The following is a 27,667-nucleotide window of genomic DNA, read 5'->3' on the forward strand; positions in this document are numbered from 1 at the left end:
GACTGTGATCTTGAGAGAACACTTGAGTGTTAGGTCACAAAAGGCATGCGGTTCTATGGGAAAAGGGTCCAGTGCTAATTCTTTTGCACACTGTTTTCTGAATTATATCTTATTTGTCCACCCTTCCAACATGCTAGCTATTGTACAAGGGCAAGATCACAGTATTGTATCTTAGCCTGGTCTCAAAACACTGATCCTGGGGAATGAGAGAATTTTAAGAAAACATTTCTAATAAACATTTGAAGAAGAACTGGGATTATATTACTGGAATCAACAGGTAAGTACCTTAACTAGAAAAGAAAGACAGCACCAGGGCTCTATAATAACACTACTGTATAGGTAAAGGTAAAGGTTTCCTCTGACATTGTGTCCAACTCTGGGGGTTGGTGCTCATCTCCATTTCTGAGCCAAAGAGTCGGTGTTGTCCATTGACACCTCCAAGGTCATGTGGCCGGCATGACTGCATGGAGCGCTGTTACCTTCCCACCAGTGTGGTACCTATTGATCTACTCACATTTGCATGTTTTCGAACTGCTAGGTTGGCAGAAGCTGGGGCTAACATCAGGAACTCACCCTGCTCCCTGGATTCGAAACACTGATCTTTCGGTCAGCAAGTTCAGCAGCTCAGCAGTTTAACCCACTGCGCCGCTGGGGAGTTCAATAACACTATAATAACACTTTATTGGTACCCCGCCCTATCTTCCCTGGGGGACTCTAAGTACCGGTACTCAGCTTTTGTTTGGTTTGGTTGAGAAACATGTATTAAAATTGATATAATTATAAATTATCTCAGTTGATAAACATTTTACTAGGCTATGAAAAAATGTACTTTAGTTTAAAGTAGGCCACCTGCAGAAAAAGATGTCTTATTACTGATTCGGCAGTTTTCTTGATCTATAGCAGGCACAGACAAACTTTGGCCCTCCAGGTGTTTTGAACTTCAACTCTCAGAAATCCCAGCAAGCTTACCAACTGTTAGGAATTGTAGGAGTTGAAGTCCAAAACACCTGGAGGGCTGAAGTTTGCCTATGCCTGATCTATAGTGAGCCCTTGGTATCTGCTAGGTTTGGTTCAACCTGCCATGAATACCAAAATCCACGGAACTCAAGCCCCATTACATAGGATGACATAATAAAATGGCATCCCTTATATAAAAAAATAGCAAAATGAGGATTTGATTTTTGCAATTTTTTGGAAGGAATAATTTCAAATGGTGGATGGTCGAATCTATAGATACAGAATCCATGAATATGGAGGACCGATTGTACTATTGGGACCCCAATGTTGTTGGAATGTGAATAATAGCATCTTAGGAGAGCTTTAAAAAAAGGGCTTTACCAAGCTACATTTTTCAGACTCCCCAGCCACTAGAGTACTTATATTTTAAAAACATAGAATTTCCAAGTATGTGGGTTAAACCACTGAGCTGCTGAACTTGCTGGTCAGCAGCTCAAATCCGGGGAGTGAGGTGACCTCCCGCTGTTAGCCCCAACTTCTGCCAACCTAGCAGTTCAAAAACATGCAAATGTGAGTAGATCAATAGGTACTGCTCTGGCAGGAAGGTAATGGCACTCCATGCGGTCATGCCAGCCACATGATCTTTGGACAACGCTGGCTCTTCAGCTTAGAAATGGAAATGAGCACCAACCCCCAGAGTTGGACACGACTAGACTTAATGTCAGGGTAAAATCTTTAGAATCATAGAATCATAGAATAGTAGAGTTGGAAGAGACCTCATGGGCCATCCAGTCCAACCCCCTGCCAAGAAGCAGGAAATCGCATTCAAAGCACCCCCGACAGATGGCCATCCAGCCTCTGCTTAAAAGCCTCCAAGGAAGGAGCCTCCACCACAGCCCGGGGGAGAGAGTTCCACTGTCGAACAGCCCTCACAGGGTTGATGTTCAGGTGGAATCTCCTTTCCTGTAGTTTGAAGCCATTGTTCCGTGTCCTAGTCTGCAGGGCAGCAGAAAACCAGCTTGCTCCCTCCTCCCTATGACTTCCCTTCACGTATTTGTACATGGCTATCATGTCTCCTCTCAGCCTTCTCTTCTGCAGGCTAAACATGCCCAGCTCTTTAAGCCGCTCCTCATAGGGCTTGTTCTCCAGACCCTTAATCATTTTAGTCGCCCTCCTCTGGACGCTTTCCAGCTTGTCAACATCTCCCTTCAACTGTGGTGCCCAGAATTGGACGCAGTATTCCAGGTGTGGTCTGACCAAGGCAGAATAGAGGGGGAGCATGACTTCCCTGGATCTAGACGCTATTCCCCTATTGATGCAGGCTAGAATCCCATTGGCTTTTTTAGCTGCTGCATCACATTGTTGGCTCATGTTTAACTTGTTGTCCACGAGAACTCCAAGGTCTTTTTCGCACACACTGCTGTCAAGCCAGGCGTCCCCCATTCTGTATCTTTGATTTCCATTTTTTCTGCCGAAATGAAGTATCTTGCATTTGTCCCTGTTGAACTTCATTTTGTTAGTTTCGGCCCATCTCTCTAGTCTGTCAAGATCGTTTTGAATTCTGCTTCTGTCTTCTGGGGTGTTGGCTATCCCTCCCAGTTTGGTGTCGTCTGCAAACTTGATGATCGTGCCTTCTAACCCTTCGTCTAAGTCGTTAATAAAGATGTTGAACAGAACTGGGCCCAGGACGGAGCCCTGCGGCACTCCACTTGTCACTTCTTTCCATGATGAAGACGACGCATTGGTGAGCACCCTTTGGGTTCGTTCGCTTAGCCAATTACAGATCCACCTAACCGTAGTTTTGTCTAGCCCACATTTTACTAGTTTCTTTGCCAGGTCGTGGGGGACTTTGTCGAAGGCCTTACTGAAATCCAGGTAGGCTACATCCACAGCATTCCCTGTATCGACCCAACTCGTAACTCTATTGAAAAAAGAAATCAGATTAGTCTGGCATGACTTGTTTTTGGTAAATCCGTGTTGACTATTAGCAATGACCGCACTTGTTTCTAAGTGTTCGCAGACCACTTCCTTAATGATCTTTTCCAGAATCTTTCCTGGTATCGATGTGAGGTTGACCGGACGGTAATTATTTGGGTCATTCTTTTTTCCCTTCTTGAAGATAGGGACCACATTCGCCCTCCTCCAATCTTCCGTGACTTCTCCTGTTCTCCAAGAACTCTCGAAGATAATTGCCAGTGGTTCTGAAATAACTTCCGCTAATTCCTTCAATACTCTTGGATGTAGCTGATCTGGCCCTGGGGACTTGAATTCGTTTAGAGAGGCCAGGTGTTCCTGGACAACTTGTTTCCCTATTTGGGGTTGGATTTCCCCCAATCCTTCGTCCATTCCATGTTGCTGAGGTTGAAGATGGCTTTCTTTTTGTGAGAAGACCGAGGCAAAGAAGGCATTGAGCAGTTCTGCCTTTTCCCTGTCCCCTGTCGCCATCACCCCATCTTCTCCTTGCAGAGGCCCTATCGCCTCCTTTTTCTTCCTTTTTCTACCAACGTAAGCAAAAAAGCCTTTTTTTTGTTGTTTTTTATGTCCCTGGCAAGCCTGAGCTCATTTTGCGCTTTAGCCTTGCGAACCTTTTCCCTACAGGTGTTGGCTATACGTTTGAATTCTTCTTTGGTGATTTCTCCCCTTTTCCACTTCTTGTGCATGTCACTTTTGAGCTTTAGCTCAGTTAGAAGTTCTTTGGACATCCATTCTGGCTTCTTTGCACTTGTCTTATTTTTCTTCTTTGTTGGCACTGTTTGCATTTGCGCCTTGAGTATTTCACCTTTGAAAAACTCCCATCCATCCTTAACTCCCTTGTTTTTTAATATTGGCGTCCAAGGAATGCCGCTCAGTAATTCCTTCATTTTTTGGAAGTCAGCTCTCTTAAAGTCGAGAATGCGTGTTTGACTTGTCTTAGTTTCAGCATTCCTTTGTATTGCAAACTCCAGGAGCACATGGTCACTTGCTCCTAAGGATCCAACCACTTCAACTGTATTGATCAGGTCTTCCACATTTGTTAAGATTAGATCAAGAGTTGCTGATCCTCTTGTTGCCTCTTCTACCTTCTGGACCATAAAATTGTCTGCAAGGCAAGTGAGGAATATGTTGGACTTTGTACTCTTGGCTGAGTTTGTTTTCCAGCAGATATCGGGATAATTGAAATCGCCCATGACTACTATATCTCTTCTTTGTGCCTGTTTGGTCAGCTGTTGACAGAAAGCTTCATCAAGTCCTTCATCCTGACTCGGAGGTCTGTAGTAGACACCCACGGCAAGATCTTTTTGAGTCCCGGTTCCCTTGATTCTTATCCAGATGCTTTCAAGCTGGTTTCCCGGATTACAGTCTTGCATTTCTTCTGCAATTTACCTTTACCTTTACCCATTAGCACTTTGTACCAAAAATAGGAGAGTTAACATTCCTAATACTTGAAAATACTTTTTTTTAAAAAGGCATTTGTGATTACAATTTTATGAAGGCCACAATTTTCTCCCCATGAATATTTCATTACTGTCATACTAAGTACTGGCTAAATTTCATAATCCTGTTGGAAGAAATCTGCAATGGCACTGGAGTACTGCAGTCTTAATACATGGTACTGTTTATATTTAATACAGTTTGATGTTTGCATGTTTGTATATTTTAAATTGTATGCTGATGCTTTTATGTTTTGCTTTTTAAATATATTTATTATTTATTGTTTTACCCCACTCCCACCCTTCGCCCCTCCCTCGGACATACAGTTTGCACAATAAACTACAGATGCTTTTATGTTAAGCCACTTTGAGTCTCCTATAAGAGAGATAAACATTTAATAATAATAATAATAATAATAATTAATAATAATAATCTCAGCCGGCATTTCGAAATGATAACCATTGACGAAATTACGATCTGTCCACTGCAAAAGGCCACCTTACTGGGATCTGCACACATCATCCGAAAATACATCACACAGTCCTAAACACTTGGGAAGTGTTCAACTTGTGATTTTGTGATACGAAATCCAGCACATATATCTTGTTTGCTGTATCAAACTGTGTCTTTATGTCAATGATGATGATGATGATGATGCCTCCTTTAAAACATGGGGATGTTCTTAAATAAATAAACAAAACAAAGAATGCCAATCAGACCAATAAATAAGATAAGTTTCCAGGTAACTGTGACCTCAAAGAAGAAAATGTTCCAGATTATTACTTTCTTTTTATGTGGGTGGAAGTGCATGCTCCTGTGAGACAAGAGCTGTATTGATGTTGTAACAAAGATTCTGAATGACTACTGTGCAAGTAAATTAATAAAATGCAAATGAAAGTTTACAGCTAAATATTAAGAAAACAACTAGCACTGCCCAGCCAAAATAAATTCTTGGTGCTTGTTTTCTTTAAGCCTGTTCCTGGAGTTATTTTGGGTGCTGTTTTAGAAAATTGCATTGAATAGACTGCATCAGCTCCAGTTTCTTAGATACAGTTATCATAATTTTCTATGGGTGAGGAGACGGCAACTGATAGATGGCATGTTTTCCGTATCTCAAAAGCTAGAGCTGATAAGAGGAAATTAGTGCCATTTTTGGAATCAGCAGGTCAAATATACCAGAAACAGGGCTAACATTTAAGGCACCAAAATGTGTGTTGGACAGTGTAGTAACCAAAGATGATTTACCTTTTATCCATGCCATAGTATTTCCAGATGAAAACTGGACAGTGAGAATCCTGGGAGGAACAAAATCAGCTTAGCTGAAGTGTAGTGGTGGAGAAAAGTTCTAATGATACCATGAACAACTAAAAAGCCAAAATAGGGGGGTCTGAGAGCAAATCACCTAGAAATCTATTTAGAAACCAAGATGACCATGCTAAGGCTACTCTACTTTGGATATATAATGAGAAGAATATTATATTGCTTGGTAAAGTTGAAGTCAGTAGAAAAAGAAAAATAATATATTGGTTTGATTTAATCAAGAAAGAAAGCCAACAAACTTTTCATGACTGAGGCTCTTGGAGGTTTTTCATTCACACAGTCAGCATAATTTAAAGCCAGTTCAGTAGCATACACCAACCCGTAGTAAAGGCTAACACTTCCTGCTCTAGTCTTCACATTTTCCTCTCTGGATAATCTTTTGATATTTAAGATGTCATCTATAGTGACTTACCTTGTGAATACGGTAGTGAATATCTGCTTCTTAACTCAGGCATTTCCTGGCAAGAGAAAAAAAATGCAGTATAATTGAAGTAGTAGTTGTATCAGATAAGCAGAAAACTGTTGTAGAAGTTTGCAAACTGCTATATACCACACAGAACTCAGAAAAGGTTTTAAAAAAAGTTTACGTGCAGCAATTCTGTCTTCCATTAAACCATCAGAAACATAGAGAAGTGGCTTCCTTTGTCTGTGATGACAGGAGTTCCTTGTTAAAAGTGGTTCCAAGTAACGTTGCAGCCTGGACTGAAAAGGAGGCTGTTTCCCCAGTTTCTTTTTAGTTGTTAAATTCTGTGGTTATCACAGACTTTGTTCTGATGTATATTTTGAATAAAGGTTATGAAAACTGTATGCTGAAAGCATAGGCTGTTTATTCACTTCCCAACAAAGGATTCACCCAGGCAGGAAACAGTCAGACTTTGAAGCTGTAAGGCTATTCAATGTTGATCAAGGTGGTCAACTGAAACAGTCACACTCACACTCTCCAATAGTCAAGAGTACTTTCTCCCAACCTGGACTTTCCACAGATATATAAACCCCACTTGATTAGTTTCCAACAGGCCTCACAACCTCTGTGGATGCCTGCCTTAGATGTGGGTGAAACATCAGGAAATAATGTTTCTGGAACACGGCCATACAGCCTGGAAAACTCACAGCAACCCAGCCTAACAAGATTTTGAATGTATTGATAAAAAACATATGACTGAGTGGTGAAGGGTAGATATGCATATAATAGAAGACAGTTTTCAAATATCCATCATTCCAAAAAATCTGTGTCAAATCTGGGTGTTATTCATGCCACTTCCCTCCCCCAGAACAGGTGACTTACTGGTATGTTGTTGAAGCCTGACTTCTTTTGCAATAATGACAATAATGGGAGGCAGGAAATGTACAATCTCATTGGGGAACCGTTCCAAGACCCTCAGAGATACTTGAAACCATGGATAACTGCAAACTCTATATATCGACAATAATTGGGCCAGAAACCTATTATAGAGTTGCACTGGAGGACCTAGAGCAGTGGTTCTCAATCTGAGGTCCCCAGATGTTTTTGGCCTACAACTTCCAGAAATCCCAGCCAGTTTACCAGCTGTTATGATTTCTGGGTGTTGAGGGCCAAAAGCGTCTGGGGACCCTCAAGTTGAGAACCACTGACCTAGAGAGACCCATCAACACTTCCAGGTGGGAATATTTTTGGAGCATGAATAAGTGAAACCATCACTATTGGGTTCACATATATGGAGGCTGTAATGCGTGCTTCATTTTTATCTAGCTGTATCATGTCTTGACTTCACATACTGAATTTTCTCTTAGAAATATCCAAGGAAATTTTATTCTATGCTCTTTTCAACCATTCGATTTAGATATAGGAATCCTTCATCACACAGCTGCATGTGTTTTTCTTTTCTTTTCTGGGCAGGGGTCTAAACATATCTCTGAACCTCCAGAGGTTTTAAGAAGTTTAATTTTGTGTTATGTGGACTTTCTCCAGAATAGAAAGATAAAAATATGAACTGATCCTGTTGTCTGGGGAATTTTGAGTATAGGAACTGGAGAAAAACGACACTTTGAACAAGATTGGTATTGGGATGTTGTATGTCTTTCGGGCTGTGTGGCCATGTTCCAGATTGGATCGCCGACTTACAACCTGGCAAAATTTCTGGCTACACAGCTACAAACCCACATTGGGCTCACTGCACACTATATCAAGGACTCAACACACTTTATAGAAAAGATCAGCAACCTCAGTCTAACCACCAATGACATCCTGATCAGCTTCGATGTGGTGTCCCTTTTTACCAAAGTCCCAGTAGCTGACACCCTCACACTAATCAAACAAAACTTCCCAGAAGACATCACAGCCCTGTTTCACCATTGCCTCACCACTAGCTACTTTCAGTGGGACACTGGATTCTATGAACAGAAGGATGGAGTGGCCATGGGGAGCCCTCTCAGCCCAGTAGTAGCAAATTTCTATATGGAATACTTTGAAAAACAGGCCCTAAAAACAGCACCAAAAAAGCCAACTGTTTGGTTCAGATACGTAGATGACACCTTCACCATTTGGAGCCATGGAGAGGAAGAACTCAGCAAGTTCCTGGAGCATCTTAACAGCATCCACCCAAACATCCAATTCACCATGGAAAAAGAAAAGGAAGGAAAATTGCCATTTCTAGATGTTCTGGTCATCCGCAAACCCAATCAACAATTGGGCCACACAGTTTACAGAAAACCTACACACACAGATAGATACCTTCATAAAAACTCCAACCATCACCCAAGTCAAAAAAGAAGCACAATCAAAGCCCTGACAGACCGTGCACAAAGAATCTGCGAACCTCACCTCCTCCAAGGTGAACTAAACCACCTAAACTGGGCTCTCCAGGCCAATGGATACTCCATCACAGACATCAGAAGAGCTGCAAGGCCAAGAACAAGCCATGAGAGTCAAGACAAAGATCCACCCAGAGGAAAGGTGTTCTTACCATACATCAAGGGAACCACTGACCGCATAGGCAAACTGATGAAGAAGCACAACCTGCAAACTATCTACAGACCCACAAAGAAAATCCAACAAATGCTACGGTCAGCGAAGGACAAGAGGGATCCTCTCTCTTCTGCAGGAGTCTACCGGATACCATGCAGCTGTGGACAAGTCTACATAGGGATCACCAAACGCAGCGGCCAAACAAGAGTCAAAGAACATGAAAGGCACTGCAGACTAATTCAACCAGAGAAATCAGCCATAGCAGAGCATTTGATGAACCAGTCTGGACACAGGATATTATTTGAGAACACAAAAATGCTGGACCATTCCAACAACTATCATGTCAGACTACACAGAGAAGCCATTGAAATCCACAAGCATGTGGACAACTTCAACAGAAAGGAAGAAACCATGAAAATGAACAAAATCTGGCTACCAGTATTACAAAACTCCAAAATCAAAACAGTGGATGGGAACCAACACTCTGAACAAAGGATGCCCCCGGGCAAGAGACAAAACATTTCCAATGCTAATTGGGGTGATTAACTGAAACATTAATGCTGGCTCCCAGTGACAAAGGACTCTTGCCACACCCTGGACTCTACACAGATATACAGTAGAGTCTCACTTATCCAAGCCTCGCTTATCCAAGCCTCTGGATAATCCAAGCCATTTTTGTAGTCAATGTTTTCAATATATCGTGATATTTTGGTGCTAAATTCGTAAATACAGTAATTACAACGTAACATTACTGTGTATTGAACTACTTTTTCCGTCAAATTTGTTGTCTAACATGATGTTTTGGTGCTTAATTTGTAAAATCATAACCCAATTTGATGTTTAATAGGCTTTTCCTTAATCTCTCCTTATTATCCAAGTTATTCGCTTATCCAAGCTTCTGCTGGCCCGTTTAGTTTGAATAAGTGAGACTCTACTGTATATTCTTTCCTTGCCTTACTTAGTTTATCCATACCTCACAACCTCTGAGGATGCCTGCCATAGATGTGGGCGAAACGTCAGGAGAGAATACTTCTGGAACATGACCACACAGCCCGAAAGACATACAACATCCCTGTGATCCCGGCCATGAAAGCCTTCAACAACACAAGATTGGTATTTTTACTATCAGTTTTATTTCTCATTACAATAAAAGCACTGCATTGAGGTATCTGTATATTTCAGTATTATAGTATCAGCATCCTTCTTGGCATTAAAGAATACATATAATGTTAGACAGGTCAACTTGACTTTATACTGCAAGGCTAAAATAAATATACCTGGAGAGAGGCGAACCAGCCAGTATGCTGCAATTACTAAAAGTGAACACATATATGTATTCCTGAACACATCAGATTTAATCTTGTTATTAATTATTCCTTTCTTCCAAGATTTTACCTACCTACTTTAAAAAAAAGCCATACCTGTTTTCTTAGGAAATGAACAGCAAACATGGCTCAGAGAGTACTGAAAAAACTTGAGGTTTTGAAGCAGTATGAGAAAAAAAGGCTGAGAAAATATGACATGACTGAGGTAAATATATAAGCAACAGATTACTAAATACTTCTGAAATTAATATTTCACCTTTGCAATACCAAGAATTTCAACCAAGTCTCATTGAAAAGTTAATTATTAACCTGGTTCCTCAGTGTTAATTCAGACATCCTCACTGTATAGACTAAATGCAGTGTGGATCTATAAAAGTAATGATCTCATTTGTGTATAGTCTCTTACTATAGTATCTTCATTTGAATGTGTGTAAGTGCATAATTGTTTCTGAAATATCCTTAAAACGAAAGGTATGCAATAGATAAGATATGTACAAGCTGGATGGTACATTGGGAAAATCAGTGTGGTGTAATGGTTTGAGCACTGGGCTATGACTCCAGTAGCAAGGTTTCAAGTTACTACTTGGGCATGGAAATCCATCCCATGACTTTGGGCATGTCACACTCTTTCATCTGCAGAGAAAGGCAAGGAAAAACCGCTCTCAACAAATCTTGCCAAGATAGAGTTACCATAGACAGGGCCGTAGCCAGAAAAAAAATTCAATATCTGCTTGAGATAGTGCCTGGAGGGACTCTTAATGTTTTGCATCTCATAGACTTAGCATGGGGATTTGGTTAACCAGTTAAAATTCATGAGTAAACGAGATTTTTTTTATAACTTGAAAAATTTCGGGGGGGGGGGGGGTTGAACCCCTAAAAAAACCCCTCGCTACAGGCCTGACCATAGAGTTGCTATACTTTGGAAAGGCACACAACAGCAGCAGAGCTTATTGGGATTATAGATGGCTGGATGGATGAATACAGAAACTCTCCCATAAGACAGGGGTGGGTAGAGATGAGCAACCGAAGTAAGCAATTGAGATGGGTGGAGTCAATTTTCGTCCCATGTGCCTGTTTGGACTTCTTCACCATCAGTTGTATCTGGTTCCACTGGATGTTGACAATAAAATCACTCTGGAGGCCTAGAGAGAACACTTCTCTAGTCTTTGCTAGGCTCTTCTACATGATTTATTGTATTACACTAAAGGTCCTGGAACTGATTTCTCGTATAATATGCAGATTTACCGCACAAAACAATTTCTTTCTCTGTAATGGATTCTTGAAAGTCAACCATTATTCCGTAAACCCCATTAGTTCTATTTGTATTTATGATATTTACTTATTATAAAATGCATAGATTATTTTCTAGCAAACAAATCTTGTATTTCCTAGTAGGCTCAGGCAAAAGCAATCAGCTGCATCTCTTCCTAGCCTACTATTTCCTCCTTATTAATAACAGTTCCCTTCTTGACGGCACTCTTTCATATGTTTGCTGTTTTCACCAATGAAATGTTGTTGGGTACACCACTACTGCTTTTTTTAAAGTGTCTGCTTTTTTTAAATAGTGTCGAAACCTTGGGACAGTACAGTTGAACCCCTATGTGAGAACACCATTGACATCTGACTTTAAAATGGATTATGAAACATCTAGGTCTGAAAAATCAGCAATTTCAGCATCTCTGTTTAATCAACATGTTATACAACATAGTCAAAGCACAGTCCAATCGAGACAAAGGTGAGACCTGTTCTCCTTCATTTGAGCTATTCATTTTTGGAATTTATAGTTCATTTCATAGTATGGGACAAGCAGCAGTTATCTTGGAATGTAAGAAGCTTTAAAAGACTATTATAAACTCTAAAAGACTATTATAAATCATAAAAAACTACAATTTACAGCCTAAGGAAGGGAGGAAGGAGAAGCCGAAGAAAGAGAAAAGGAGCCCAAGCGGCAACGGGAGGAGAAGGAGGCAATTTATCAACACAATATTGGTTAATAAAGACTTAAAATAGTGTATAACTACTAAAATAATGTATAAATATTAAAATAAATATAGTGTCCCTACTTTGTGGATTTTCACTTATTGCGGGTGGTCCTGGAACCTAACCCCCGCAATAAGTAAGGGAACACTGTATTCTAAAATCCCCCCACCCCAAAATCTGAAATGCAAAACATTTACAGTACCAATCATTTTAGATAAGGCTACCATATATAAATTATTGTACAATCTACCAAGCAAATCCACAAAGAAGTGATTATATTGGAATATCAAAATTAAAAAGCAAAGTGAAATATTTGCCAGGAAATAGTCTAATAAACATGCCCAGTTAAGTATATGTGATCTTTCCTGATTTTAAAAAAGCGTCTCCTGGAATTTCCCAGACAACAGACGGAGAGGACAAAATTGCACCTTGTACCTTGAGTTGTGGAGGAGGATACTGATATTCCTTACAGGTTTCAAAAGACTTTTGAGTGATATGTGGATCACATCAGTGGTCTACTTGTATTTCATTTCGTTGTCAGGTTGGCTCCAGGATAAGAGTACTTGTACTTCATTTAATTGTCAGGTTGGCTCCATGTTAGTTTAATTCTTAGTAGGTTTTGGAGCAAGACAAGGTACCATAAAGTCAGAGCCGGCCCTAGGTATTTTTCAAGTGTAGGCGAACAGAATTTTGGTGTCCCCTCCAAAAAAAAAAATCACTGAAAAATAAAAGTGTTGGATAAGTGAAAATATTTGATAATAAGGAGGGATTAAGGAAACGCCTATTAAACATCAAATTACATTAAGATTTTACAAATTAAGCACTAAAACATCATGTTTTACAACAAATCAACAGAAAAAGCAGTTCAATACCTTGCGGAGGCAGGGCGCAGGAGACAGGAGTTGCCTCGATGGCGCCCCCAACAAGATGGCGCCACAGGCAAATGCCTAGTTGGCCTGGTGGTTGAACCGCCTCTGCATAAAGTTTTGTCAAGCTGGAAAAATACCTGTCCTTGCTCACCTTCCAGCCCCAAATTTCAGCCTCAGTCACCCCTTGCTGAAAGAGCTATTGCCTTATATATCCTCCACATGTGCTTATTTGGCAAAGACATCTGGATTAATCCTCTGCTGTCCCACTTTCTATTTATTAAACTTTTAGAGAACAATTACAGCCTGCAAGTCCTGTGAAAAGGGATTTGTGCTGCATTTCTTATGAAAAATTACCTCCTCGGAGCTTAGAAAACTATATGTGTAAAACATCTGTCACAATAGCCATTATATGTACTAGACAAAAATTAGCTGATTTCAAGATCACTCTTTTCCAACATTGTCAAAGTGCATTCTTTAAGATTACTCTCAAAGTTGACATACTATTTCTAAATCTTGTATATGGAAATATTTATTTATAGAGCTTTTTCATTTCAGTTTGACAAAATTAAACATGTGGCCTATTATTAGGAGAAAAATGACATGATTGAGACAACAACAGCTTAAAATAGGGAATGAGAAAGCTTGATCCTCAAAACATTTTAGATTTTAGTATCTAGAAGCCATAGCCAGCATGACTAATGGAAGGGACCATGGAAAATGGAGTCCAAAGGATATGCAGAGCCAAAAGTTACTCATCCTTGTTTGAAGTAGTTATAATGCCCACACAAAACAGGCATAAAATATGAGGAGCGACGATAAAACTTTAAAGGGACAGTAAATTTAGTCTTTAAGCTTTGGTTCTGCAATAAAGTGATCCTCAAGGAACTGGGAAACCAAGTATAGATATACTGGTAGTTGGAACTGACAGAGAGAAACCAGCTGACCTAAAGGAGGAATTAAGACAGAGAAACAAGCAAAATCCACCTTTTTGTCTTGCACCACTAATGATTTAACATATATAACTTTAAAGTAAACACTGAAAACATTAGTTAAATATGGTATTTTGCATACGTTGGCTCAGTCAATCAAAATGGAAACTGCAGTCAAGAAAGAACTAGGCTATGACTTAGAAGAACAACTATTCATGAACTAGGCAGGGCTCTGAAGTATAAAGTTATATCATTGAATAATACTAACATTAGGATTGTCCACATCATTGTATTTATATGTATGATGGTGAAACTGTACAGGAAAAAAATAAACTCCTTTGAAACATGATGTTGGAGAAGAGTTCTACAGATACCATAAATCGCTGAAAGACAAATAAATAGATTGCTTAGGGGTCTTTCATTAACCATATCTTGAAGTTGATTTCATGGCAAACCCCCAGCCATCATGGTTGTGTTAGCTGACAGTTGCAGTCCAACATTTCTGGATCCAACGCCAGGTAGATGTCTCAGAATAGGGAGTGATGATAATAATATGGCATGAGTAGAAATGTGACTATATTTCATATTTTTTAGACACTAGAGCCTTGGGTGTTGTGGCTGGTGGTTTTACTGACAACGTATAGAGGAATCTACTTTTTATTTTAGTTTGAATTTTAAAGGAGTTATCCAAGATGCTAGATTTCATTCCACAAATAAATTCAGCACCTGTTTTGGACAACAACTTTAAAGTTTAGACTAAAAGCCAAAGCAAATTCACTTCTCCTAGGATATGGAAGCCATCATCCGCCATGGCTAGATCATGGAGAAGTAGTATGTCTTGCCGATCCACAGGACCATGAGCACAGAGACATGTGCTGCTATTTTTTGGTGGATTGTTCTGTGGATACTAGGAAAAAGCTGCTCACATCTTGCAGTGGTTGGGTTTATAGTATGTGGAGTTATACTCTCCTTCCTTCACCAAGTATCCTTTGGATGTACTGTTTATAAGAAACACAGTAACTGGATTAAGTAACAAGACAAACCTGGTGATTTGATTAAGAGGCAAGCTCCAAATACAGTTTGGAGGGTTATATAAAGCTGCTGATAAAGAGCGTGTACAAAGCATTGCTTAAGAGCTCATGCAAATAGAAAATTTTTGTGTTTCGGTCATTTTCCTCTGTTAGGCTAATTGTGGAATGAAAGACACAACTTCTCCATGACCAGAGAAGTCTTCTTCTAGTGTAAGACTACCCTTTATACCAGACATTCCAGATCACATGAATAAGTATTTTAATTGGTTTTTTCAATGTGCAGACAGAACTAAATCCAATTGCTATACCCTACTAGAGTAGACCTTTTAAATCAAGGAGATTTACACAACAGTAGTAATTGTATTTAGGCCACAGTTTCTTCCTCCTGTTGTTTCCAGGCAATTTTTCAAAACATATAATAATCTGTACAATAATTTATACTTGTGGTTATCTTGGTACTATTAGATCTGAGTCCACACAAACAATGAGGAAAAATTACTCGGGAAAACCTGCTGTGAGACCATTTAGTGCTCCAGCTTGCTTGAAACATAAACCAACTTACCAGAGAGGTAGGTATGTTTGTCTTTTATGTATTTGGTTTTAAACCGGAACTCTAGAAACCTTCTATTGCACTGGTGATTGTGCAGCAGATTGTAGAATATGGATCCATTTTTCGTATACAAACCCAAAATTTTGGGACTGCAGATCAAAATTCAAAAGTCAAGATTTGGTACTGGCAAAGTTTATAATGAATCACGCTAGCAGAAGCAGCAGTGGAAATGCATTAATGTTTTGTAGTCCTTATACATACCAAAACCATAAAACATGAATCTTTGGAAACTTTTTGTATTTACTGGTGTCTGAAAACTCACATGTCTATGGAATGGTTCATTTCCAGTTTTTAATCCAAAGTTTAAAGGGCTTACACAAATTGCTGAATCTATTTTGGGTTCAGCACCATGGATAGCTCCTTGAAATTTTGGATTGAAACCAATAATAAATTGATTAAGGCTGCAGTGGAGAAGTTAGATTGCATTACCTTTGTTTATGAGCATGTTCCTGTTATTTCTGTGTCTCTCTGTTAGGAGTGAGAGAGATGGAGCCTGAACTCTCTATATGCTAAAACATTCTGGAAGAAGACACAGACATGTAACTCCTTGTCTTTTTCCTTCCCCTACATTGCTGGTATTTTTTGAAAATGATATTTTCTTGGGGAATATACAAAGCACCTGGCTACAGCTCCCTGTCAAGCAAATGGTTCATGCAAAATATAGTTTACATCATAATGGTGAACCCATAATAAAATATTGCAGTGTAGAAGACTCTTCTTCAGACCTCCTGCCCCCCAAATGAGTCCCTTCCCCTGTTCTATCTCATTCCAGATGTATGTATTGAGCATGCAGAAACATTTATTTTAGACTTTTATCCATTAGACAAAATCCTATACAGTGTCAATGAACTTATTATTTTATTTCATAGTATGTTTATATATTTAAGGTAACCTTCAGGCATTAGATGGATGCTTTATGATTCTGAAGCTACAACCAAAGCTCAAACCTGCTCGTTCCACTGAGGAAGTTCAGAAAAGAAGAGTGTCAGAGGTGAATAATGTCATCAGCTATTTCTTATTTACATCCAAAAAGCAACAGCTTAATTCCAAAATCTCAATAAGACTGAACCCAGTGAATCAATGGAAATCTGACAACAGTTCACCCCACTGATTCAACAGTTGGATTGAACTGGAACTAGTAACTGGATTTATGTTAATGTGACGTAACACACTGCTACACTATATGTCCTTCCCATCATTATCTGTTGAAGGAAATATTTACATCTAATTGAGTTTTAGAACTTTTATCCCGGACTCCACTTTGAGCAGACCCCCTGAGTCCCTATAGAGAAGCTCCCTTTTCATCGCCAATTGCCAATACATCACACACAGCTTCTTGTAATCCTAGATCCAGGGCCCATACTACCCTCCATCCCCCAAAGTTGTCATAAAGAATAAGCTAAATCTGCAAGCCAGAGTCCTGTGCCATGGATAAGTCAAGGGTCATTTCGCAGACTTGGAAAGCAGCAATGTCAGCTTCGGACCAGCAAACCCAGATGGCCACTGCCAATTCCCTGTATCAGCATCTAGAAGGCCAAAAGCCATGTCACAATGCAGAGTGTGTGTGTGTGTGTGTGGGGGGGGTGCTTCTTTTTGGTACAGTACTCTAATAACAACAACAACAACAACACTTTATTTATACCCTACCACCATCTCTCATAAGGACTCAGGGCGGCTTACAAATAGCACACAAAGATGCCATACATAAAATACATAATACATAAAATAAAATACATCAACATGAATACAATAATAACATTACAAAAAACCAAATATATAAATTGGTTAGAACATCTTCTATTAAAATAGAATAAGTTATAAGATCCATGGAATCAATATAGCAGTCCAGCTGAATACACAAAATGCAGATATAAAGTGCTAAGTGATTGGCAATCAGTTCTGGTTACTGTCTAAACATTATCAAATGCCTGCTTTAAAAATGTAAGTTGGCCCACGTTTTTTTGGACTGATTTGTTTTAATAAAATTTCTAGACTTATACATGAGTATATAAGGTAAATGTATATCCCATATTTTATCTAAGGAGCTCAGTATACCTAAGGGAGCTGTGGTGGCACAATGGGTTAAGCCCCTGTGCCGGCTGAACTGCTGACCTGAAGATCTGAAGGTCGGTGGTTCAAATCCGCAAGATGGGATGAGCTCCCATCTGTCAGCCCCAGCTTTCATGTGGGGACATGAGAGAAGCCTCCCACAGGATGGTAACATATCCGGGCATCCCTTGAGCAATGTCTCCGTAGATGGCTGAATCTCTCACACCAGAAGCAACTTGCAGTATATTCTCAATTCGCGTCTGACACGATTTTAAAAAGTGTATCTAATTCTGTATATGGACCAGAGAAGTGGGAGATTCAAACCGTCCCTACATGCTTGGTGGCCCAGTGGGGTTGTGACCTTGGAAGGTTATTAAAAACTCCACCTTATTTCCATCAGGGGTTTTCGGGGTCTGCAAAAGCCGGGGGCCATTCCCAAACTAGGGGGGGGGGGATGAGGTTTCTATGCCTATTTAATTGGCCATCTGGATGTTTTGCTTTTATTGTGTTTTGTACTCTAAGAGTTGGCTTGATTAGATTTATATTGCATTACATGTTTTATATGAAATCATTAAATGTGAGTTTAGTAATAATCTTTAATTAATATGGGATTTTATAGTTAGTATTTCCCATTTCCTTAGTTAATAGGCAGAATGTCCAAGAACGTAAAGGTAGGAATTTGGTTTCCATTAAAAGATGGGGCATCACTTTGCTTTTTTCTTTGTAACACCTGGTAAGTGTATCCTAGAATCAAAGGGAAACAAATTCCTTGTAAATTTCTTACTGTGTCCAAGTAGGTTTGTTAAACATTTTTGTATCATAGGATACCACCACCTGTAAAAATATATGAATTGTTTTGTTATGTTTTTACAGGAACACATGATTGCAGAAACTGGTGGTCAGGACCAACAGCTAATGGTCACAGTGGGAAAAGGTGGGAGAAATAAAAATAATATAAATTTTTAAAAATCAACAGCAACAGTGAGTACATTAAAACAACAAATGGTTCAAAGTGCATCACACTTATCCCATTAATCCTGCACTGAGAGAACAATCACAGTGAGAAACTAATAACAGTTGAAGAAATTATAACTGCATTATACATCTTCAACAGCATAGATTAACTAGCTACAATTCCTGTACAAACAGGACCTATATGTGGAATGAGAAAAGCAGCTTTCTAAAACTGTCTAGGTTATTAAGTTTTCTCCTTAATTGATTTCCATTTTCCTAATATTTACTTCAGACTTTATAGTTGGCTTTAAATGAGTTTTCTTAAAATGCATGACCCACATTGTGTCTGCAACTTTTATAAATTGTTTATCATATAGATCAGCCTGAATATATGGAAATCCTCCATATCCTCACTAGTGGCTATCAGGCAAGTATAACAGCAGTATAATAATAATAAAAAATTGTGACTGATGTGATTTACAAGGAGCATGCCACTGACTAATGTTCCAGGTTGCCCAGGTAATGTTAATATTTCAATCAGCTGTCTAGCCAAGCACTTGCTTCTTAATGTGCTGTTGTGAAACTATGTCTTCTCCACTTTATCTAATACCTAATTTCAGGTTATCTGCTGTCAGCAAATGAATCCACTATTTCCAATGTGGAAAGAAACCAAAGCTCTCAAGAACTGGGAAGTGAGAGTGAGGTCAAATTGCTTCCAAATAGTAATTTATCGCCAGATCTAAGGTAACTAACTTTTCATAACTGTAAGTCAAACTTCCTGTTATAAAGCATTAGCTGTGCCCGGCCACGCGTTGCTGTGGCTGATGGGAATAATTTGTTGACCAGATGGGATAGGAGCAAATAGCCTTGCAGCCTCAAAGTCTGGCTGTTTTCTCCTTATGCGAATCCTTGTTTGGTGAACTGGAATACAATGGAATAGGCTTGCTGCTTGGAAGACTGGGTACTTGTGTTCTAGGGAAATGGTTTTTTAGCCAATTTGAATTGCACTGAATAGCCTTGCTGTTTCAAAGAGTGACTGCTTTCTATATAGGGGCATCCTTCCTTGGGCAGATTGAATGGGACGGAGTAGCCTCATGGTTTGAAAACCTGAGGGTTTACTATCTAGGGGAAATCTTGCTTGGTCAGGTTAAACAGCACTGAATAGCCTTGCTGCTTCCTGCCTGGGGGAATCCTTTGTTGGGAGGTGTTAGCTGGCCCTGGTTGTTTCCTTTCTGGAATTCCCATTTTCAGAGTGTTGCTCTTTATTTAGTGTCCTGATTTTAGAGATTATATTGTTCTGTATTATTACACCACAGTAATTTTAGATATTATATTTGTTGCCTGAGATCATGGCTAGGCGGCCCCTCTTTCCAATCCAAGGAAGAAAGACAAGAGGCCCAGGCAGCTGAGGCTGGGAAGCTAAGGCCCTCCTTTGAAGAGGGAAAAAGGGAAGGGGGGGGGGGTGCAAGGATCCCTCAGCTGGCCTCAGGGGCCTCCAGAGCCCCCTGTTTCCTTCTTTCCTTCCATCCTCCGCCAAAGAAAGGGAAGGGTCCCGAGTCTCCCTCCTTGCTGCCTCCAGGCCTCTGCCGCCTAAGCCAGCCTGGCCGAGGCCCCGCTCACTTTGCTCAGGTGAGAAGCACAAGGAGCAGAAGGAATCCTTTCCCCCCACACACACATACACAAGGAGGAGGCAGAAGGAAGGATTAACAGGGCGGGAAGCAGCGCTGAAGAAATGGCCCGTGTTTACCCAGTCAAGAGATGGCCAGGCTGGCAGGAGGAAGGAAGAGATGGGCGGGCCTCACTGAAGAGAGGGGAGAAGCTGCCCAAGTGACTGCAGACCCGTTTCAGCCCCCACAGTTCCTCACGGCTGGTAAGCAGGTTTGGATTTCTGGTCGAAGGAGTGGGTCGAAGGGTGGGGAGGCCACATCCAGGCAGCCAGGGCTCGGGGAAGGATCCCAGGAGCAGCGCTGGCTGTGAGGCCTGGGCCTCTTCTCCGCCTTCTCCTGCATGCCCGTGCCTTCCCGGCCTCCGTCCTTGCTTGCTTGCCTTAAACATTGCCAGGAGGGCCCAGTCCCCCTCATGTTCAGCACGCCTGGCTCCCATGTTGTGTACCGTACCGCGCGGGAGGAAGTGTAGAGGGGAGGAGGGGTTTGTTCTGTCAGCACGAAGAGTCCGTTTTTGCACAGACACACATGATGCGTTTTGGGTTTTTGGGGTTTTTTAGGCCCCGTGGATGTTCTTGATGTGATGTTTTGTTGTATCAACCTAGAGGCGTGGATGATGGGTTGTGTTGTCAAAATTAGAGGTTGGGGGGCCTTTAGTTTTGATGTTTTGTCCGGCGCCGTGATTCCATCACTTTATATATATATAAAAGATAGAAAATTAGCATAATATCGCATTGTTTTATAGTTAGCCACATGTTTATTGCATAATGTGTTACATATTGGACATTCTGTATCCAGAATTCTTTTTTTTTTTTAAAATATATTTTTATTGATATTATCTTATATTTCATGTTGTGAGTATATTGCACATTTAATACAAATGTTCATACCTACACATCATTTATCTATTATCACATTTCTCCATCCTCTTCCCTTCTATATTGTCTACTCACATATCTAATATATCATCATTCTATTCATTCTTTTCCCCCCCTTCCCTCCCCCTCCCCCCACCCCTACCCCTTACCACAATTCCATTAGAAATTTAACTCCATCCATGAGCACAACTTTTCCCATTTCTGTACAATAGTTACATTGGCTTCACCACTTTTTATCCAATCCGAATATATTGTCCATTTCTCTTTAATTTTCCTCATTTTATCTTCCTTCTTATCCTCAAAGGTTACATTTGCAATAATTTCTGATTGGACCTGGTCAAACAAATAGTTATTCCAATTCACTATATTCCACTTTTTTTCGTCTCTCCAGCCCCAAGCTATTACTGCCTTCCCTGCAAGAATCATAGCTTTGAATAGATCTTGATATTTAACGTTAATTTTATTGTGTTGTCGAAGGCTTTCATGGCCGGGATCACAGGGTTGTTGTATGTCTTTCGGGCTGTGTGGCCATGTTCCAGAAGCATTCTCTCCTGACGTTTCGCCCACATCTATGGCAGGCATCCTCAGAGGTTGTGAGGTATGGATAAACTAAGTAAGGAAAGGAAAGAATATATATCTGTGTCCAAGGTGTGGCAAGAGTCCTTTGTCACTGGGAGCCAGCATTAATGTTTCTGTTAATCACCCTAATTAGCATTGGAGATGTTTTGTCCCTTGCCTGGGGGCATCCTTTGTTCAGTCAAGCCTTTCAATGGCTTCTCTGTGGACCATTCCAACAACTATCATGTCAGACTACACAGAGAAGCCATTGAAATCCACAAGCATGTGGACAACTTTAACAGAAAGGAAGAAACCATGAAAATGAACAAAATCTGGCTACCAGTATTACAAAACTCCAAAATCAAAACAGTAGATGGGAACCAACACAATGAAGGCTTGACTGAACAAAGGATGCCCCCAGGCAAGGGACAAAACATCTCCAATGCTAATTAGGGTGATTAACAGAAACATTAATGCTGGCTCCCAGTGACAAAGGACTCTTGCCACACCTTGGACACAGATATATATTCTTTCCTTTCCTTACTTAGTTTATCCATACCTCACAACCTCTGAGGATGCCTGCCATAGATGTGGGCGAAACGTCAGGAGAGAATGCTTCTGGAACATGGCCACACAGCCCGAAAGACATACAACAACCCTGTTAATTTTATTGTTCCCTAATATCCCCATTCACATTAATTCCATGTTTACTTGGAGTGAAATTCTAAATAATTCCTCTATTTTCCCTGTTATTTTTTCCCAAAATGTTTTTACCCTTGGACATTCCCACCACATATGGGCATACCATCCCTTACCTACTCCACAATGCCAACATGTTGAATTTTTATTCCTCATCATATTTGCTAATTTTGCTGGGGTGCGGTACCATTTCCATATGAATTTCCTTTCCATTTCTTTGTACTTCTCGATTTTAATTTTTGTGGCTTCTCTTTTTAAGTTCTCTATTATTTGTCTTGTAAGTACCCCCTCTTTTTGCCATTGGTCTTGTAATGTTCTTGTGATATATTCCTCATCTTTGATCATCCCTTTGTATATTACTCCTACCAGCCCTTTCTCTGAAATCTGTGCTTTCTTAATTATGTCTTCCATCATACTCTTCTTAACTATACATTCTCCATATTTCCATTGTTTCAGTTTATTATATAGTCCTAGTATCTTAATCCAATTTTTATCTCCCATCTTATCTATTACTCTGTTTATGGGGATAAGATGGCCGTTCATTTCGTATAAATCTTTAATTCTATAGTATCCTTTGGCCTTCATTTCTCTCCACCAGCCGGAATCAAACTTCTTCTCATAAAGGCTTTTGATTGGGGTCCATTTTGATGTTCCTGGCATCCATTTAAATTTCCATTTTTTCCTGTATTCAGAATTCTGACATCCAAAATTCTTCAAAATCTAAAATCGACTACATGGATGGCTAATATAGTGCCACTTTTGCTTTCTAATGGTTATTTTACACAAATATTATTTCATACATGAAATTGTTCAAATTACTGTATTGTATAAAATTATCTTCAGGTGACGTGCATAAGGTGTACAGGAAACTGAAATGAATTTTGTGTTTAAACTTGGATTCTATCTCCAATTATGTACATATATGTATATACAAATGTTCAAAATTCTGAAAAAATTCAAAACACTTCAGGACCCAAGCATTTTGGATGAGAAATATATTCTTAGTAATGATAATATATTGTAAATGTGTATAGAATTCTGCTTTTATTATTTCAAAAGTGGATGTGATCTCTGGATTTTGTTCTGTACTGCTCTCCCTTTGTGTCAAATGTACTATAACTAAACTCATGCTCACAGTTGTGAGTATGTAGTTAGTTGGGGTGCCTTCTCCATTGACATCCTCTCTGGCCATTGAGACTAAACCTCTGATTTTGCCTTCAACCCCTCTGTTTCTCATCTGGCCTTCTGGAAGCTTGACAATCTAGACCCAAAACCACAATTTTAGTGGGACTGAAATCATACAGCAACCTAGCAATGGCCAATTTGCTTCATTCCTTTTATTTACCAGTCATATGACAGAGGATCGCTTCACCTAGCATAGTCAATCCGCTTTGTTTCTTTTCTATCCCTTTGCTCTGAGCCTGGAAGAGGTGTATTTTTTTAGATCAAACCCCACAATTATTTTAAGTTGAATAATGAAAGGTATGTGTCAAAGGTTTGGCCCAGATCCATTAGGCCATGTAGGAGCCTTTGTAGTACAAACCAATCTGAAATCTTCTCCTACAAGCCCTATGCTTTATTCAGGAAAGTTGAAATTACCAACTGGGCACACAACAATCCAGTAGGCAACCCCAACATGAAGTTTTTGGATGAAATACTTGGACACTACTGGAAGCAGAACTTACCAGACAGCATGAAGATCTTGAGAGCGCTCATTCTATGTCTGTTTCCCATGAGCAATGGACTAACAGGGCAAAGCAAGTGTGAGTTTTCATTTTTGAAAAGAATGGTTGAGATCCCATTTAAAACACACGGAATATAAAGATTTGCCAGTTCACATGGAGGCAGCCGATTCAGTAGTGGGATTTGTGTGCTTTGGCTGGTAGCGTTTTAGGTTATTTCATAGCACAGCTAGTCTTTGGCCATTTCCTTAAAGTGGGGGCAAGCTGTGTTTGAATGCTGACTAGCTTGTAAAATCCACAGCACTGCACACAAAAAGGAAATAGGTTGCATTTCCTGCAGTTCTACCTGGAACTTCCTTACACAAGCTTGTATAAATGACAACCACTGGCACCAATCAGAGAGTTAGACCAACATAACGCTTCAAATAGTTTTTGGTCTTTTTCCTCCTATGTGAAGTGCACGAAATACTAAAGAAACATTACATTATTGCTGCTGCTGCTACTGTTATTTACACTATGGCAATTTCTCCTCTGGTTTCAGACTAACTTTAATTTCGGAGGATACTATGTTGGTAATTAGTCTGGCAAAATCTGTTCCTTGAATGACTCACTCTTGAGTTAAGTGGCATAATTCTGTTGGAACTAACTACAGTAGAGTCTCACTTATCCAACATAAACGGGCCGTCAGAATGTTGGATAAGCGAATATGTTGGATAATAAGGAGGCATTAAGGAAAAGCCTATTAAACATCAAATTAGGTTATGATTTTACAAATTAAGCACCAAAACATCATGTTATACAACAAATTTGGCAGAAAAAGTAGTTCAATACACAGTAATGCTATGTAGTAATTACTGTATTCACAAATTTAGCACAAAATATCATGATATATTGAAAACATTGACTACAAAAATGCGTTGGATAATCCAGAACGTTGGATAAGCGAGTGTTGGATAAGTGAGACTCTACTGTACTGGCAATGCCATTATTTAAATGGTGGGTGCCTGCTTAATTACTAACCTCTTTCTTTTTAAAAGCAGTCTTCTCAAAGATAGTTTAACCACTGAGGGAGGAAGAACAGAGAAGGATTTTATCTACCCCAAGGACACACTTCAGAAAAAGAAGAAGCCCATTGTCCCTTTGTGTATTGAGGATGAAATAGAAAAACCAAATGCCAAAATAATCAGAGCTGGCTGTCCAAGACCAAAATGCGAAAGCCCCATGGTAATATCTTTGTTGCCCTCTCCTCCGACTGATTAATAGGTTTGATAAATATCCTGTAGGATAGCACAGTTTTTCTTGTTGCGTTTCTTGTTGCGTTACCCACAAAATAGATATCCATAGTTTCACCTATTGACATGGAACCCCTGGTGGCACAATGGGTTAAACCCTTGAGCCGGCAGGACTGCTGACCAAAAGGTTGGTGGTTCAAATCCAGGGAGCAGGGTGAGCTCCCATCTGTCAGCTCTAACTTCCCATGTGAGGACATGAGAGAAGCTTCCCACAGGATGGTAAAACGTCAAAATCCAGGCATCTCCTGGGCAACGTCCTTACAGTTTCTCAAGTCACTCCTGACACGAAAAAAACCAAACTATTGACATCCAACAACGTATGTCCTCTCTCAGAATTTTCTAGGTTCTGCAGTGAGTCTATGGTATGCTTCCATTTGATGTTATTATAGTGTCATACTGGCAAATGCTTCCAGATGAAGAATTAATCCATTCCAGATTTCAATCCAAACAGTAAAGAACCCCTCTAAAATGCTGGATATACCATTACTGTGGGCAACTCCCTTAAAGCCCCTGAACCTCTTTTTGGGAAAAGGACCAAGCACCTTGGAAAGTTCCCAATTTACACCAAATTCACCACTACACTGAACATCAGCTACTAACAATGTTAATATGACATTTAGCATGGAGTTTAATCAAAATGGTGTTCTATATTTGGTATGATTTAATGTTGTTTTTGTTTACCTTAACATTATTTCCAATGCATGGTGAACCTATCATGCAGTTTTCTTGTCAAAATTTGTTCAGAGGCCTTTTGCCATTGCCTTTCTCTGAAGCTGAAAGTGCGATCACCCAATTCAAACTCTCCAGAGTGCTAGTCCAGCACTAATATAGTACACCATGCTGGCTCATGGAGTTGAATTAGTTAGACAGAAACCAAAGATATGTTTTACTGAGAAACATGGGATGAACACTAGACTTGAAGCCTGAATAGCCTGTTAGCATATTTATTGATTCCTGGCATAGCTATGTACTACACTGTAAACAAGTTAGAAGACTTCAGTCCCCCACCTCTCAAATGACTACATTTGTCTTTTCATTTTGCATAGCCTAATTTATACAAAATTAGAAGAAATTGAAGATGCTTTGCTTCTATGTTGGAAAAACAGATTCATTAAATCCTGGTGACATTAAATATGTGTCTCTGCAGAAATCACCATCTATCAGCTTCCCTCATAGGGCTGTTGTGGGGTTAAAATGCCAGTTTATGCTTCTCGAAATCTAACATTTAAGCATTTAAAATAAGTAGGTGATGAACACTATACACATTATTTCAGTGATGTGATGTTCCCTGTATACATGAATTATCTCTTGCTTAGTATGAAAGATTTTAACATTCTCCTCTCTTCCTTTTTAGAAAATGAGTGAATCATTTCCCGTCTTTACTCGCAATGATGCGTATATGGATAATTATATTCTGAATCGATGGCTCGCTTTATATGGAAATAAAGCATTAGATTACATGGATCAGGGGACTGATGCATGTAAATATCTAAACCCTGTTCTACAAAATAACTACAATGAATCTATTTCAATAATTGGAAGTAAAGAACCATCACCTCCTCCTCCTAAAGTCACTGTTAAAAGGAAGAAAAAGCCCATGTTGTCTGGGAAACCAAAGCGCATTACGCTTCAGATTTTATCAGTTGAGAATGCACCCAGCAATATCTATGTACGTTCTAAGAAAGAGAGACCATTTGTTCAGAAAACGAATGTGAGTGTGGCTAAAACTATAAATATAAACACCATAATAGAGAGGAGGCTTACGCAGAGTATGCTTATGGGTAGCAAAGATACGCTTATGATACAAGGAGTGAATCTGAAAGGCACTGATCACCCTAGTATTTTATCTAGAAATCTGATTTCAGGAGTAAAACCCAAAGTTCCATTACATTCTGTGGAAGACGTCCGTAGGAAAGGGAGAATGATTTTTGTGGACTACATACCCATCTCAAAGCCAATTCCAGTCCAGAGATCTGGCGGCAAACTCTCAGCACCATACAGTTCCACTAAAGTCAAACCAAGTGAGACCAACAAATCTTTAGTGTGTCACCATGATGAGTTTGACCAGGAATCCTATCAGGATGAAAACCAGCCAGCTGACATGGAAGCCACAGCCCTGCACAGCAGATCTTTCATCCAAAAAGGCAGCGACGGTTCAAGGAGGCTGGTGGCATCAGCGTCACTAAAGGTCTTCTCAGATGAAACAAGTAATAGGTCTCAGAATACAGGTATTATGGCTACCCAATCCGAACTGCTTCATATTGTGCCCACTCGTTCAGACATTATAAGCATACCAACAGCACAGTTCGATGCTGCTGAATCGAATAAGGATCAGAGAATGCAGGATTTTAATGATACTTTACAGAAATAGATGCAATGAAGAGAACTTTGCCATCAGCCTCTGAAGTTACGTTGTTGTGCATTGTGTTTTCAGCATGGCTAATAAAGCTATGCAAGAACTACTTTATCCAGGTGACTGGTTGTGCTGTAGTCAAGAATAATTGCAAACCATGAA

General features: G+C 39.8%; 2 protein-coding genes across 3 annotated transcripts in view; one reads left to right on the top strand and one right to left on the bottom strand.

Moving 5' to 3' along the window:
- Positions 1-7,725, bottom strand: part of il23r (interleukin 23 receptor) — a 59,165-nt gene extending 51,440 nt beyond the window's left edge. The window contains exon 1 of the mRNA XM_062978187.1: positions 6,101-7,725. The gene's annotated coding sequence lies outside the window, so the exon portion shown is untranslated. The remainder of the gene's footprint in view (positions 1-6,100) is intronic.
- c4h1orf141 (chromosome 4 C1orf141 homolog) lies at positions 19-27,667 on the top strand. Of its 2 annotated transcripts, none has more exons than XM_062978183.1 (9): positions 19-277; positions 10,066-10,162; positions 11,523-11,692; positions 15,232-15,335; positions 16,264-16,367; positions 18,299-18,359; positions 19,000-19,123; positions 24,901-25,084; positions 26,507-27,667. In XM_062978183.1, the coding sequence occupies exons 2-9, from the start codon at positions 10,082-10,084 to the stop codon at positions 27,521-27,523; spliced, it is 1,845 nt and encodes a 614-aa protein (XP_062834253.1). In that variant the 5' UTR covers positions 19-277; positions 10,066-10,081; the 3' UTR covers positions 27,524-27,667. The 2 variants fall into 2 exon arrangements, with proteins under 2 accessions (XP_062834253.1, XP_062834251.1); XM_062978181.1 differs by having other exon boundaries at positions 20-277; positions 24,898-25,084.

The sequence above is a fragment of the Anolis carolinensis genome, chromosome 4 (genome assembly GCF_035594765.1).
Source record: "Anolis carolinensis isolate JA03-04 chromosome 4, rAnoCar3.1.pri, whole genome shotgun sequence".
Lineage (NCBI taxonomy): Eukaryota > Metazoa > Chordata > Lepidosauria > Squamata > Dactyloidae > Anolis > Anolis carolinensis.